Source organism: Nerophis lumbriciformis, linkage group LG03, assembly GCF_033978685.3.
Source record: "Nerophis lumbriciformis linkage group LG03, RoL_Nlum_v2.1, whole genome shotgun sequence".
NCBI classification, from domain to species: Eukaryota; Metazoa; Chordata; class Actinopteri; order Syngnathiformes; family Syngnathidae; genus Nerophis; species Nerophis lumbriciformis.
In genome coordinates, this window is record NC_084550.2 from 65,675,001 (window position 1) to 65,689,825 (window position 14,825).

General features: G+C 42.6%; 1 protein-coding gene and 1 non-coding gene across 4 annotated transcripts in view; both read right to left on the minus strand.

Annotated features, from left to right (window-relative positions):
• ano8a (anoctamin 8a) overlaps window positions 1–14,825 on the minus strand; it is a 62,088-nt gene that overhangs the window by 16,716 nt on the left and 30,547 nt on the right. For 2 of the 3 annotated variants that reach the window (XM_061929869.2, XM_061929851.2), the window contains exons 9-14: window positions 8,317–8,469; window positions 8,100–8,226; window positions 7,986–8,041; window positions 7,823–7,897; window positions 5,000–5,497; window positions 2,482–2,661 (exon numbers count right to left, since the gene is read on the minus strand). In XM_061929869.2, the coding sequence (XP_061785853.2) occupies window positions 2,482–2,661; window positions 5,000–5,497; window positions 7,823–7,897; window positions 7,986–8,041; window positions 8,100–8,226; window positions 8,317–8,469 (1,089 nt within the window). The remainder of the gene's footprint in view (window positions 1–2,481; window positions 2,662–4,999; window positions 5,498–7,822; window positions 7,898–7,985; window positions 8,042–8,099; window positions 8,227–8,316; window positions 8,470–14,825) is intronic. The other variant, XM_061929859.2, reaches the window with a different exon arrangement.
• On the minus strand, window positions 13,418–13,490 carry trnak-cuu (transfer RNA lysine (anticodon CUU)). The gene has a single exon. It is a non-coding gene; the product is annotated as a tRNA-Lys (tRNA).

Below are 14,825 nucleotides of genomic sequence, written 5' to 3' on the forward strand. Positions count from 1 at the left end.
ACAGTCGTGGAATTAACACATTATTATGCCTAATTTTGTTGTGATGCCCCGCTGGATGCATTAAACAATGTAAACAAGGTTTTCCAAAATAAATCAACTCAAGTTATGGAAAAAAATGCCAACACGGCACTGCCATATTTATTATTGAAGTCACAAAGTGCATTATTTTTTTTAACATGCCTCAAAACAGCAGCTTGGAATTTGGGACATGCTCTCCCTGAGAGAGCATGAGAAGGTTGAGGCGGGTTTGGGGGGGTAGCTGGGGGTGTATATTGTAGCGTCCCGGAAGAGTTAGTGCTGCAAGGGGTTCTGGGTATTTGTTCTGTTGTGTTACGGTGCGGATGTTCTCCCGAAATGTGTTTATCATTCTTGTTTTGGTGTGGGTTCACAGTGTGGCGCATATTTGTAACAGTGTTAAAGTTGTTTATACGGCCACCCTCAGTGTGACCTGTATGGCTGTTGACCAAGTATGCTTGCATTCACTTGTGTGTGTGAAAAGCCGTAGATATTATGTGATTGGGCCGGCACGCAAAGGCAGTGCCTTTAAGGTTTATTGGCGCTCTGTACTTCTCCCTACGTCCGTGTACCACTCCGTACAGCGGCGTTTTAAAAAGTCATATATTTTACTTTTTGAAACCGATACCGAAATTTTCCGATATTGCATTTATCGGCCGATAATATCGGCAGCCCGATATTATCGGACATCTCTAGTCTTGAGTTAAGAGCTGTCTCTCGGCTAATTGCTGTGATTTTGAGTTACAAGCAACACTTTTGAGGACGTTGAAATAATATCTAAACGGTGGACATTTATCCATGAAAATATGGAGGAGCTGCTGACGGTGTGTGACAGAGAGGAGATCCGGTAGACGTCCGCTCTCTATGGTACCGTAAATTACGGACTATAAGCAGCTATCTTTTTCCTACGCTTTGAACCCTGCTGCGGCTTATAAAATGGTGCAGCTGTAAAGCGAATTGTTTTCATTAAACACGCGCAGGTGCAGCTGGGTGAATGCCTACAAGTGTTTCCTGCAGTTGAAAGTTTTCAACCGGAAGTAGAAGTGCCGTTCTGTCTTCTAGTCGATCATAGCGTTTCTACTCATAAGGATCCTTCATTCGTCACTCCAAGCAACGTTTGTAAGTTTTACAATATAACTAAACCGTCCCATGTGTGATGTCTGTAGGAGTGTTTTTATGCATATTTGTACGTGTTATTGTAATATAATGAAGCTAGCATCGTTAGCATTAGCTAATATGCTCACACGTCGACGAATGTCTCTGTTAGTATTATTAACTTACAATATAATTATTTTTGTATTGTTCCAGTTGAACAAATTCCTCAGTAAATTCACCAAAACGTCACTGTGGAGTAATTGAGTCTGTTTAGCCGATTGGAGAGCTAGCTTGCTCGGCTAGTGGGTCCATGACCATGACTTCTGTTTTGTTTGATCAGCCGTTTTACAGACACCATTTGGAAACAATTATGGTATGTAAATAAACATTAACCAAATATTTATGTGTAGATAACTCATTTCACAACGTATATATCTGCGGCTTATAGTCCGATGCGGCTAATATATGGAACATGTGTTATTTTTCTCCTAAATTTTAGTGGGTGCGGCATACAAAATACTGTAAAATACAGTAGATGATGTACATTATTTGTCAGAATAGTTGTATCTAAGTTATCACAAAACCTTGTGTTTCAATGAGTTCCCGGCGAGAAGACAAAAGCTGTCTTTGAACCTACCAAGAAGAAGGCTTGTAAAACTCCACTGTAGGATGGGAAGCAACATGTATTGTAATCCACAGAAAGATTTTGGTTTGACCCAAGAACTACAAAGCGGAGAGGAAGCAGGGCCTGACCCCCCTCAAGGCACCTTTTCTTTGAACTGTTCTGTGACCGAGGGCAACGGCTGTTTACGACCTTTTCTGTGAACTGTTTTACGACCTTTTCTTTTGAACTGTTTTGTAATCAAAGGCGATGGCTGTTTACGACCCCCGTCCCTTAGAAACAGCTGTTGCCATGTAATCAGGGAAAGTCCAAATAAAAGAGGTGGCGTACGATCTTTCGCCAGAGCGTGGTGAGACACTGTGCAAGGGTACAGTGTCCAGGCGTCTCTCCTCAATTGAGCCAATTTTAATTCTGTCTCTGTTTGTTTGTTTCTTGTCTTGTTTAATAGATGTCATCAGTGTTTGAACCTGACATCATTATTACATTACTTCATAAAACTACTGTAGTTTGAACCGATTTCAATTAATTTCAATGTACTTTAGATACAACTGTTTTGAGTTAAGAGCTCAGAACCAATTAAGCTCCTAATTGTAGGTAATACTATAAAACGATCCGTCTTTTTAACCCCCTTTTTTTCTCTTTAAGGCGTCTTTGTCTGTGCATGTCACTGGTTGTGTGAGCGACAGGAGGAAAAGCTCTGACTTCAGGCCTGTTCCTTACATCCGGGTCAATGTTGTCATATTTCTCACCACCTCATACGTCTGCATACAGCTTTCAATCTCAGCCTGAGTCAAGGTGACGGTTTTGCTTTCTTCAGGCGGATCAATCCAGGACTTCTTGTCCTCCCTGGCCTCGTCCGGGGTTTTCCTTCTGTGACGAAGACCGTTTGAGTCTCGTGACGAGGGTAGGCTGGTATTCTCTTTCGCGTCCTGTCAATGCAGACAATTGCACATCATCTTGATGGACTCTCATGCATCTTCTCAGGACTACAAAACAACGGAGGAGACAGAGCATTCGCAGTTACAGAGTCTTTTAAATCACAATTTAAAATATTCTTATGCACAGGATTTAAAAAAAACAAAAACAAGATGAGCTTGGCTTTCCAAGTGATTGATTGATTGAAACTTTTATTAGTAATTTGCACAGTACAGTACATTTTCCGTACAAATGACCACTAAATGGTAACACCCCAATAAGTTTTTCAACTTGTTTAAGTCAAGGTCCAAGTAAATCAATTCATGGTAATGAATGGCAGTGTTATGCCAATTGGATTGTAGACTCTTACTGACACCTTGTGGCGATAGGAAATTACTACGCTTGATTTGTTTAGGCACTTCCGGGTTGACGATTTCAGGAAGTCAGTTTATGAGCCAAATGAGAAGCAGACAAGTTGTGCTAGCTCTTACAAACCTTGGAAAAGATAAGTCTTTTTACATGTAAAGTGCAAGACAAAAGTAAAGATAAGTACAAGACTAAAGTAGTGTGCAAGATAAACAACAATAAAGTATGCTTTGGAACTTTATTGGAACGTCTTGGATAGTTAGTTTTATAACCTCAATACTGTCATGTCTGTATTATCATGTTTTGTTTTAAGTCATGTTTTGTTTAGTTTCTGTCTTTTCACTCCCTTGTCTGGTCACCATAGCAACCATTAGTTTTCACCTGTCACGTCACGCACCTGTTTCACGTTTTGAGTCACGCACCTGCTTTCACTAATCATGTCCATAGTATTTAAGTTAATTCATTTTCTGTTGTTCGGCCTGACGACACCCCCGCATTTATGCCCCCTGTCACACTCTGTCCTCCGCTGCGCACTTCATGTCCATGCCAAGTAAGTTTTGTTTCGATTCATGCCACAGTTAGTGTTTTGTTTAATTGTTCATAGTTTTTTGCCCCCGTGCAAGTCTTTTGTTTTCATTAGTCAAGTTTGTACATCCGCCTTGAGCGCGCCTTTTGTTCGTTTGAGTGTTATTATTAAATTATGTATTTACCTTCATGCCGTGACCAGTCCAATTCACTTGCACCACGGGAGAACAAACCACACCATAGTCCAAGTTCTGACAAATACATACATATAGTGAGGGCAGAACACCTACATTTTTAGAGCTGGGTTTTATTGAGTTTTCTCTTCATTCATCAGCTATTCGCATGTTTTTTTCATCAATTTATTGTTTGATTTTTGTAATTGTCCTTAACTTGTACAGCACTTTGGGACAGCTTGAGCTGTTGTGCTTCATACCGTATTTTCCGGACTATAAGGCGCACTTAAAATCCTTTTTTCCCCCTCAAAATTCGCCTTATAACCCGGTGCGTCTAATGTACGGAATAATTCTGGTTTTGCTTACCGACCTCGGAGCAATTTTATTTGGCACGTGGTGTAATGATAAGTGTGACCAGTAGATGGCAGTCAAACATAAGAGATATGTGTAGACTGCAATATGATGGCAATATGACCCAAGTAAACAACACCAACATTTGATATGTTCCATTGAAAATGTAGAACATTACACACGGCGCTCAAAAATCTATCAAAATGTTTTAGTACGACTTTGGTAAGCTATGAAGTATTATTATGGTGTGTGTATAAGGTAAGACAGTATCTGGCGTTTTGTTTCGCAACATTATGCAAAAGTAACTTTTCTTACCTTCTGGTACCTGCTGCGTAAATCCTGAAAAATTGTGCGCATCCGCCTTTGTAGTCCGTGCCGACACCGTAGTCGATAAGCTTCTTCTTTTTCTCTATCTTCTTGTTATGGAACATTCATCCTCCGCTGTTGCCATTTCTAATATAAAGTAGTGTTAAGTTCTTACTTATATCTGTCAGTAAACTCGCCATGAAAGCGCTAAAAACGACTGTGTACACAGCGGCGTTTTAAAAAGTCATACATTTTACTTTTTGAAACAGATACCGATAATTTTTTAAACCGATACCGATATTACATTTTAAAGCATTTATCGGCCAATAATATCGGCAGTCCGATCTTATCGGACATTCCTAGTTGTATGTATACTTTTGACCCAGCAGATTTGCCCACATTTTCAGTAGACCCATAATAATTTCATAAAAGAACCAAACTTCATCAATGTTTTTTGTGACGATGTGCTCCAATCACCCTATCACAAAAAAGTTCTAGAAATAATTGGAAACTCAAGACAGCCATGACATTATGTTCTTTACAAGTGTATGTAAACTTTGGACCGCGACTGTATGTGAAGTCTAAGCTTGCACAAGGGCTGAAGAAGGGAATGAGGAAGGGGAACACATACCTGAGCTCCAGTTTCTAGGTCACTGTCCTCATCACAACTGTCAAAAATGCTGCATGGGTCCATGCCGTCCTCCACCAGAGTGGGACTGTCCTCAGGGAAGGTTTCATCGGCCGCCTGCGATTCCGCCGCGACATCCTTGTAGTCCACCTTCTCCGTGAAGCTGACCTTCCTTTGCTTCAGAGCGCCGTCGGTCATATCCCACTCTTCTTCTGTCAGCCTGAACCCGGCTTTCAGATCCCCTCTTGTCGCCGGACGTGCGCCTGCGTCCGCGCCGCCGCTGACTGCGAGTCCTCTGGGGCCCAGGAAGGAGTAGGCGGTCATTGACGCCTGGGCCTTTCCCAGAGCCAGGCGGCCATACTTGAGCGTGATGGCCTGGAGGAGCTCCCACAGCACCTTGGGGGTGAAGACACCCAGTTTGTTTTGTTCATAGACGTAGGGCTGGAGGACCTCCTTGATGTTCTGGAGGAATTGGCGGAAAATCAGTAGTGTGGCAAGCATCTGTTGAGGAGAAGGAGAGTATTTCGGTAAAACAATCTTATAGAAATAAACATCCTTATTAAAAGGGCAGTATGGAAATAGCCCAGTAGGTAGTGCTGTCTGCCTAAAATAACAGTTTGAAAGGACTAGTGTGGAAATGCAAAGCATTGTGGTGTCTGAATAGCTTGTTTACAAACCCCGTTTCCATATGAGTTGGGAAATTGTGTTGGATGTAAATATAAACGAAATACAATGATTTGCAAATCCTTTTCAACCCATATTCAATTGAAAGCACTACATAGACAAGATATTTGATGTTCAAACTCATAAACTTTTTTTTTTGTTGCAAATAATAATTACCGTAACTTAGAATTTCATGGCTGCAACGCGTGCCAAAGTAGTTGGGAAAGGGCATGTTCACCACTGTGTTACATCACTTTTTCTTTTAACAACACTCAATAAACGATTGGGAACTGAGGAAACTAATTGTTGAAGCTTTGAAAGTGGAATTCTTTCCCATTCTTGTTTTATGTACAGCTTCAGTCGTTCAACAGTCCGGGGTCTCCGCTGTCGTATTTTACGCTTCATAATGCGGCATACATTTTCGATGGGAGACAGGTCTGGACTGCAGGCGAGCCAGGAAAGTACCCGCACTCTTTTTTTATGAAGCCACGCTGTTGTAACGCGTGCTGAATGTGGCTTGGCATTGTCTTGCTGAAATAAGCAGGGGCGGCCATGAAAAAGACGGCGCTTAGATGGCAGCATATGTTGTTCCAAAACCTGTATGTACCTTTCAGCATTAATGGTGCCTTCACAGATGTGTAAGTTACCTATGCCTTGGGCACTAATGCACCCCCATACCATCACAGATGCTGGCTTTTCAACTTTGCGTCGATAACAGTCTGGATGGTTCGCTTCCCCTTTGGTCCGGATGACACGATGTCGAATATTTCCAAAAACAATTTGAAATGCGGACTCGTCAGACATATACATATACAGTATGTGTATACATACATACATACATATATGTGTATGTATACACATGCATATGTATGTATATATATATATATATATATATATATATATATATATATATATATATATATATATATATATATATACGCACACACATATATATATACATATATACACACATATATATACACACACATGTATATATATATACACATACATATGTATACACATACATATGTATACACACACACACACACACACACACACACACATATATATATATATATATATATATATATATATATATATATATATATATATCTATCTTCAGTAATACGGACGCTGTATCGATCCGTTGTGGTGAAGAAGGAGCTGAGCCGGAAGGCAAAGCTCTCAATTTACCGGTCGATCTACGTTCCCATCCTCACCTATGGTCACGAGCTTTGGGTTATGACCGAAAGGACAAGATCACAGGTACAAGCGGCCCAAATGAGTTTCCTCCGCCGCGTGGCGGGTCTCTCCCTTAGAGATAGGGTGAGAAGCTCTGTCATCCGGGGGAAGCTCAAAGTAAAGCCGCTGCTCCTCCACCTACTCAGTGGCCTAGTGGTTAGAGTGTCCGCCCTGAGATCGGTAGGTTGTGAGTTCAAACCCCGGCCGAGTCATACCAAAGACTATAAAAATGGGACCCATTACCTCCCTGCTTGGCACTCAGCATCAAATGCAGAGAATAATCTCGCCACACCTAGTGTGTGTGTGACAATCATTGGTACTTTAACTTTAACTTTAACATGGAGAGGAGCCAGATGAGGTGGTTCGGGCATCTGGTCAGGATGCCACCCGATCGCCTCCCTAGGGAGGTGTTTAGGGCACGTCCGACCGGTAGGAGGCCACGGGGAAGACCCAGGACACGTTGGGAAGACTATGTCTCCCGGCTGGCCTGGGATCCCCCGGGAGGAGCTGGACGAAGTGGCTGGGGAGAGGGAAGTCTGGGCTTCCCTGCTTAGGCTGCTGCCCCCGCGACCCGACCTCGGATAAGCGGAAGAAGATGGATGGATGGATATATATATATATATATATACATACTAGTGCAGTATTAGCCGTCAGGTCATGCTGTTCAGTATTGTGGTCACTGATTGGCTAAGCCTCAGGCAACATTACTATATTGAATTAAAAGTATCGAGATGACTAAAGGGTGTTATTTCATGTCATAATGTTGAAAAATATATTTAGATAATCGTAAGAACAGGTTTTTTTTGCACTAGCTATGAAAATATTCAATTTATAATGAACGATTCCTACTTTGCGGTGATTCATTTATTGCGGTAATGTTAACAGCGATAAAGGAGGGACGACTGTATTACTTGCACTCACCTCCTTTAGTCGCTCCATATCCTTGAGGTAGAATCCAATGTAGAAAAGACTTAGGTAAGAATTGATAAATTCAAACTGCAAAACAAAAAGGAAAAAACTGTTGGTATGCGTTTCATTGCATGAATGCTGTCAAACAACTAAAGCAGAGGGGAAAAAGACTTACAAAAACGATCTTGATGATGAGATTATTGTCATAGGCACTCTGAAGTCGATAGTTCTCTGGAATAACAAACACATGTATCACATATGCAATCATTATGACACGTGTGTCTCTTACCCATGTCATTGAGCCAGTAGGCAATCTTCTTGTAAACTTCATCACATATGGTGACAGTAATGGCCAGCAGTATTTTAGGAACAAATCTCGTGATGCCAGGTAGCTCCTGAACCTCCATAACCACTTCCTGCAGAGTCAGGTGGGATCGCATCTTTATTAAGTCCTATTCGTTAATAAACTTTATGTCTTTCTATCTCGGGTGTTGTCTGGTGCTGACCTGCAGTTCCAGGCAGAGGAGCATGACGAGGAAGACGAAGCAGAGACAGAGAAGGCAGATGGGGAGGCTGACCAGCCATCTGAACACAGTCCGCTTCCATGGAGGATAGTAGAACTCTTCACAGCCTGTTATGGGACTGCAGCGCTTCACACCCTGCACAGATAGCAAGGACGGATAAACATATTTTCTTTCTTTAGTTTATTTCGAACATGAACACACTTACAGCATAATACATCACACAATTTCATATCATTGCTCTATACCAGGGGTCGGCAACCCAAAATGTTGAAAGAGCCATATTGGACCAAAAATACAAAAACAAATCTGTCTGGAGCCGCAAAAAATTAAAAGCCATATTACATACAGATAGTGTGTCATGAGATATAAATTGAATTAATATGACTTAAAGGAAACTAAATGACCTCAAATATAGCTACAAATGAGGCATAATGATGCAATGTGTACATATAGCTAGCCTAAATAGCATGTTAGCATCGATTAGCTCGCAGTCATGCAGTGACCAAATATGTCTGATTAGCACTCCACACAAGTCAATAACTTCAACAAAACTCACCTTTGTGGATTCATGCACAACGTTAAAAGTTTGGTGGACAAAATGAGACAGAAAAAGAAGTGGCATAAAACACGTCCTAGAAAGTCAGAGAAATTTTCCATGTAAACAAACTACGGTGAGTTCAAGGACTGCCAAAATTAGTAGGACAAAACGGCGCTCGCCAAATACTCGAATCAGTGAAGCATGTTTAATATAAACAGTGTGCTTTATAACAATTAGGGATGCGTGTGTCATGTTTGTCCTCCTACAGAAACCATATTAAAACAAAAAATATATTTTTTCCCCCTCAACTTTTTCCATTTTTCATACATTTTTGAAAAAGCTCCAGAGAGCCACTAGGGCGGCGCTAAAGAGCCGCGGGTTGCCGACCCCTGCTCTATACAGTCGTGGTCAAAAGTGTACATACACTTGTAAAGAACATAATGTCATGGCTGTCTTGAGTTTACAATCATTTCTACAACTCTTATTTTTTGGTGATAGAGTGATTGGAGCACATACTTGTTGCTCACAAAAAACATTCATGAAGTTTGGTTCTTTGATGAATTTATTATGGGTCTACTGAAAATGTGAGCAAATGTGCTGGGTCAAAAGTATACATACAGCAATGTTAATATTTGTTTGGCAAGTTTCACTGCAATAGGGCGCTTTTGGTAGCCATCCACAAGCTTCTGGCTGAACTTTTGACCACTCCTCTTGACAAAATTGGTGCAGTTCAGCTAAATGTGTTGGTTTTCTGACATGGACTTGTTTCTTCAGCATTGTCCACACATTTAAGTCAGGACTTTGGGAATATGCTACAAAGACAACAAATTTGATGTTCAAACTGATAGACATTTTTTTTTTTTTGCTAATAATCATTAACTTTAGAATTTGATGCCAGCAACACATGACAAAGAAGTTGGGAAAGGTGGCAATAAATACTGATAAAGTTGAGGAATGCTCATCAAACACTTATTTGGAACATCCCACAGGTGTGCAGGCTAATTGGGAACAGGTGGGTGCCATGATTGGGTATAAAAGTAGATTCCATGAAATGCTCAGTCATTCACAAACAAGGATGGGGCGAGGGTCACCACTTTGTCAACAAATGCATGAGCAAATTGTTGAACAGTTTAAGAAAAACCTTTCTCAACCAGCTATTGCAAGGAATTTAGGGATTTCACCATCTACGGTCCGTAATATGGTTTGTACTTGTATAGTATAGCGCTTTTCTACCTTCAAGGTACTCAAAGCGCTTTGACACTACTTCCACATTTACCCATTCACACACACATTCACACACTGATGGAGGGAGCTGCCATGCAAGGCGCTAACCAGCACCCATCAGGAGCAAGGGTGAAGTGTCTTGCTCAGGACACAACGGACATGACGAGGTTGGTACTAGGTGGGGATTGAACCAGGGACACTCGGGTCGCGCACGGCCACTCTTCCACTGCGCCACGCCGTCCCTTATCATATCATCAAAGGGTTCAGAGAATCTGGAGAAATCACTGCACATAAGCAGCTAAGCCCGTGACCTTTGATCCCTCAGGCTGTACTGCATCAACAAGCGACATCAGTGTGTAAAGGATATCACCACATAGGCTCAGGAACACTTCAGAAACCCACTGTCAGTAACTACAGTTGGTGGCTACATCTGTAAGTGCAAGTTAAAACTCTCCTATGCAAGGCGAAAACCGTTTATCAACAACACCCAGAAACGCCGTTGGCTTCGCTGGGCCTGATCTCATCTAAGATGGACTGATACAAAGTGGAAAAGTGTTCTGTGGTCTGACGAGTCCACATTTCAAATTGTTTTTGGAAACTGTGGACGTCTTGTCCTCCGGACCAAAGAGGAAAAGAACCATCCGGATTGTTATAGGCGCAAAGTTGAAAAGCCAGCATCTGTGATGGTATGGGGGTGTATTAGTGCCCAAGACATGGGTAACTTACACATCTGTGAAGGTGTCATTAATGCTGAAAGGTACATACAGGTTTTGGAGCAACATATGTTGCCATCCAAGCAACGTTACCATGGACGCCCCTGCTTATTTCAGCAAGACAATGCCAAGCCACGTATTACAACAGCATGGCTTCGTAGTAAAAGAGTGCGGGTACTAGACTGGCCTGCCTGTAGTCCAGACCTGTCTCCCATTGAAAATGTGTGGCGCATTATGAAGCCTAAAATACCACAACGGAGACCCCCGGACTCTTGAACAACTGAAGCTGTACATCAAGCAAGAATGGGAAAGAATTCCACCTGAGAAGCTTAAAAAATGTGTCTCCTCAGTTCCCAAACGTTTACTGAGTGTTGTTAAAAGGAAAGGCCATGTAACACAGTGGTAAACATGCCCCTTCCCAACTACTTTGGCACGTGTTGCAGCCATGAAATTCTAAGTTAATTATTATTTGCAAAAAAAATAAAGTTTATGACTTTGAACATCAAATATCTTGTCTTTGTAGTGCATTTAATTGAATATGGGTTGAAAAGGATTTGCAAATCATTGTATTCTGTTTATATTTACATCTAACACAATTTCCCAACTCATAAGGAAACAGGTTTTGTACATTGAAAATACACGCAACCCTAACTCAAAATGCCGGACATTTGAGGCATTTAAGAAACTCTGACCGGACAGCCCCGCAAAAGAGGACATGTCTTGGGAAAAGAGGACGTATGGTCAGTCTAGTTAAATAGCTTCTTACCCAGTTCAAGACCAAGCCTCTGATGCTATATCGTTCTAATTTTTGTATTAAAATATCATGATTAACCGTGTCAAATGCTTTCGTTAAGGCCATGAATACTGCGGCCGCACCTTCTTTACCATCCATCTATTGTATTGGTAATTTCCTCTGTTATTTTGATTAATGCTATCAATGTTGAAATAGCCTTCCCGGTAAGGTCTATTCAGGTGTACTGGAGAGGAGGCTACGCCGGATAGTCGAACCTCGGATTCAGGAGGAACAGTGTGGTTTTCGTCCTGGTCGTGGAACTGTGGACCAGCTCTATACTCTCGGCAGGGTCCTTGAGGGTGCATGGGAGTTTGCCCAACCAGTCTACATGTGCTTTGTGGACTTGGAGAAGGCATTCGACCGTGTCCCTCGGGAAGTCATGTGGGGAGTGCTCAGAGAATATGGGGTTTCGGACTGTCTGATTGTGGCGGTCCGCTCCCTGTATGATCAGTGTCAGAGCTTGGTTCGCATTGCCGGCAGTAAGTCGGACACGTTTCCGGTGAGGGTTGGACTCCGCCAAGGCTGCCCTTTGTCACCGATTCTGTTCATAACTTTTATGGACAGAATTTCTAGGCGCAGTCAAGGCGTTGAGGGGATTCGGTTTGGTGGGTGCAGGATTAGGTCTCTGCTTTTTGCAGATGATGTGGTCCTGATGGCTTCATCTGGCCAGGATCTTCAGCTCTCACTGGATCGGTTCGCAGCTGAGTGTGAAGCGACTGGGATGAGAATCAGCACCTCCAAGTCCGAGTCCATGGTTCTCGCCCGGAAAAGGGTGGAGTGTCATCTCCGGGCTGGGGAGGAGATCTTGCCCCAAGTGGAGGAGTTCAAGTACCTCGGAGTCTTGTTCACGAGTGAGGGAAGAGTGGATCGTGAGATCGACAGGCGGATTGGTGCGGCGTCTTCAGTAATGCGGATGCTGTATCGATCCGTTGTGGTGAAGAAGGAGCTGAGCCGGAAGGCAAAGCTCTCAATTTACCGGTCGATCTACGTTCCCATCCTCACCTATGGTCATGAGCTTTGGGTTATGACCGAAAGGACAAGATCACGGGTACAAGCGGCCGAAATGAGTTTCCTCCGCCGGGTGGCGGGGCTCTCCCTTAGAGATAGGGTGAGAAGCTCTGTCATCCGGGGAGAGCTCAAAGTAAAGCCGCTGTTCCTCCACATCGAGAGGAGCCAGATGAGGTGGTTCGGGCATCTAGTCAGGATGCCACCCGAGCGCCTCCCTAGGGAGTTGTTTAGGGCACGTCCGACCGGTAGGAGGCCACGAGGAAGACCCAGGACACGTTGGGAAGACTATGTCTCCCGGCTGGCCTGGGAACGCCTCGGGATCCCCCGGGAGGAGCTGGACGAAGTGGCTGGGGAGAGGGAAGTCTGGGCTTCCCTGCTTAGGCTGCTGCCCCCGCGATCCGACCTCGGATAAGCGGAAGAAGATGGATGGATGTTGAAATAATTGCTCGGAATCCATATTGGTTCTCCAGAGCGTTCCACTTTTGTTGATAAATGTATCTAATCGGGTTTTGAATAATTTTTCCGTGATTTTGGAGAATCTAGTGTGTTTACTTTTAAGCATCTGGGTGTCTTGAAAACTGCTATAAAATCGGATTATTATGTTAAATACCAGCATAAATATTTTGAAATTCTGAATGTAAAAGAAGAAAAAAGTAGTGTCTATGCGGGGTTCGAACTCACAACCCGACAATTAAGAGTGGAGTAAAGGCTACCGTCATAATGAATAAATGGAAAAACCACTACGTGTAGTAACAGATTTTTACTTTAGTGATCATCGTGCTTGATGTGACGAGAAAAAAAAGGAAGCGCCCAACGTGGGGCTCGAACCCACGACCCTGAGATTAAGAGTCTCATGCTCTACCGACTGAGCTAGCCGGGCTGTGAGATTTCACAAGTTACACACAGTTTAAATACCAAGGGAGCCATCAATTGCTAAATTTGTCGGAGAATGTTGGAATAAAGGCCGCTAATTAGTCCACGCGTATTTGCCGTTATAATACGCCTAAAAACGTTTAGGTTTATTAGGCACTGACGTATTGTAATTAGCCACTATAAAAATAGACGAGGAGCAAGCTCGCACCCGTTAAACCCAATCCGCCTGTCTAGAGCTCATGCCTGGTTGTGACAGCCAATCACCTTTCGCTTTGTTGGAGAACGTTGCACAGAAGCGGAGCTGATTGGTCGAAGAAAGTCGGAGCCTGTTGGAATAAAGGACGCTGATTGGTCAATGCGTCCATGACGCTTTAATATGGCTAAATACGTTTGTTTAATAGGCACCGACGTAATGTAGTTAGCCGCTCGAAGGATAGACCAGTGATTTTCAACCACTGTGCCGCGGCACACTAGTGTGTCATGAGATAGTCTGGTGTGCCGTGGGAGATTATCTAATGTCACCTATTTGGGGTAAAAAATATTTTTTGCAAACCAGTAATTATAGTCTGCAAATGATGTGTTGTTGAGCTTGGCAGAGTAACCGTGTAATACTCTTTCATATCAGTAGGTGGCAGCAGGTAGCTAATTGCTTTGTAGATGACGGAAACAGCGGGAGGCAGCGTGCAGGTAAAAAGGTTTCTAATGCTTAAACCAAAAATAAACAAAAGGTGAGTGCCCCTAAGAAAAGGCATTGAAGCTTAGGGAAGGCTATGCAGAACGAGACTAAAACTGAACTGGCTACAAAGTAAACAAAAACAGAATGCTGGACGACAGCAAAGACTTACTGCGGAGCAAAGATGGCGTTCGCAATGTACATCCGAACATGACATGACAATCAACAATGTCACCGCAAAGAAGGATAAAAACAACCGAAATATCCTTGATTGCTAAAACAAAGTAGATGCGGGAAATATCGCTCAAAGGAAGATATAATAACTGCTACAGGAAAATACCAAAAAAAGAGAAAAAGCCACCAAAATTGGAGCGCAAGACAAGAACTAAAACACTACACACAGGAAAACAGCAAAAAACTCCAAATAAGTCAGGGTGTGATGTGACAGGTGGTGACAGTACACCTACTTTGAGACAAGAGCTATAGTGATGCATGCTTGGTTATGGTTTAAAGTCATATCCAACAATTGCGACAACGACTTTTTTCTGTCAACTGAGTTTCGTTGTTTAATGATTTCTGCTGGTAGTGTGCCTACGCATTTTGTCAACACAAAAAATGTGCCTTGGCTCAAAAAAGGGTGAAAATCACTCGCTAAGTTTTATATTCATA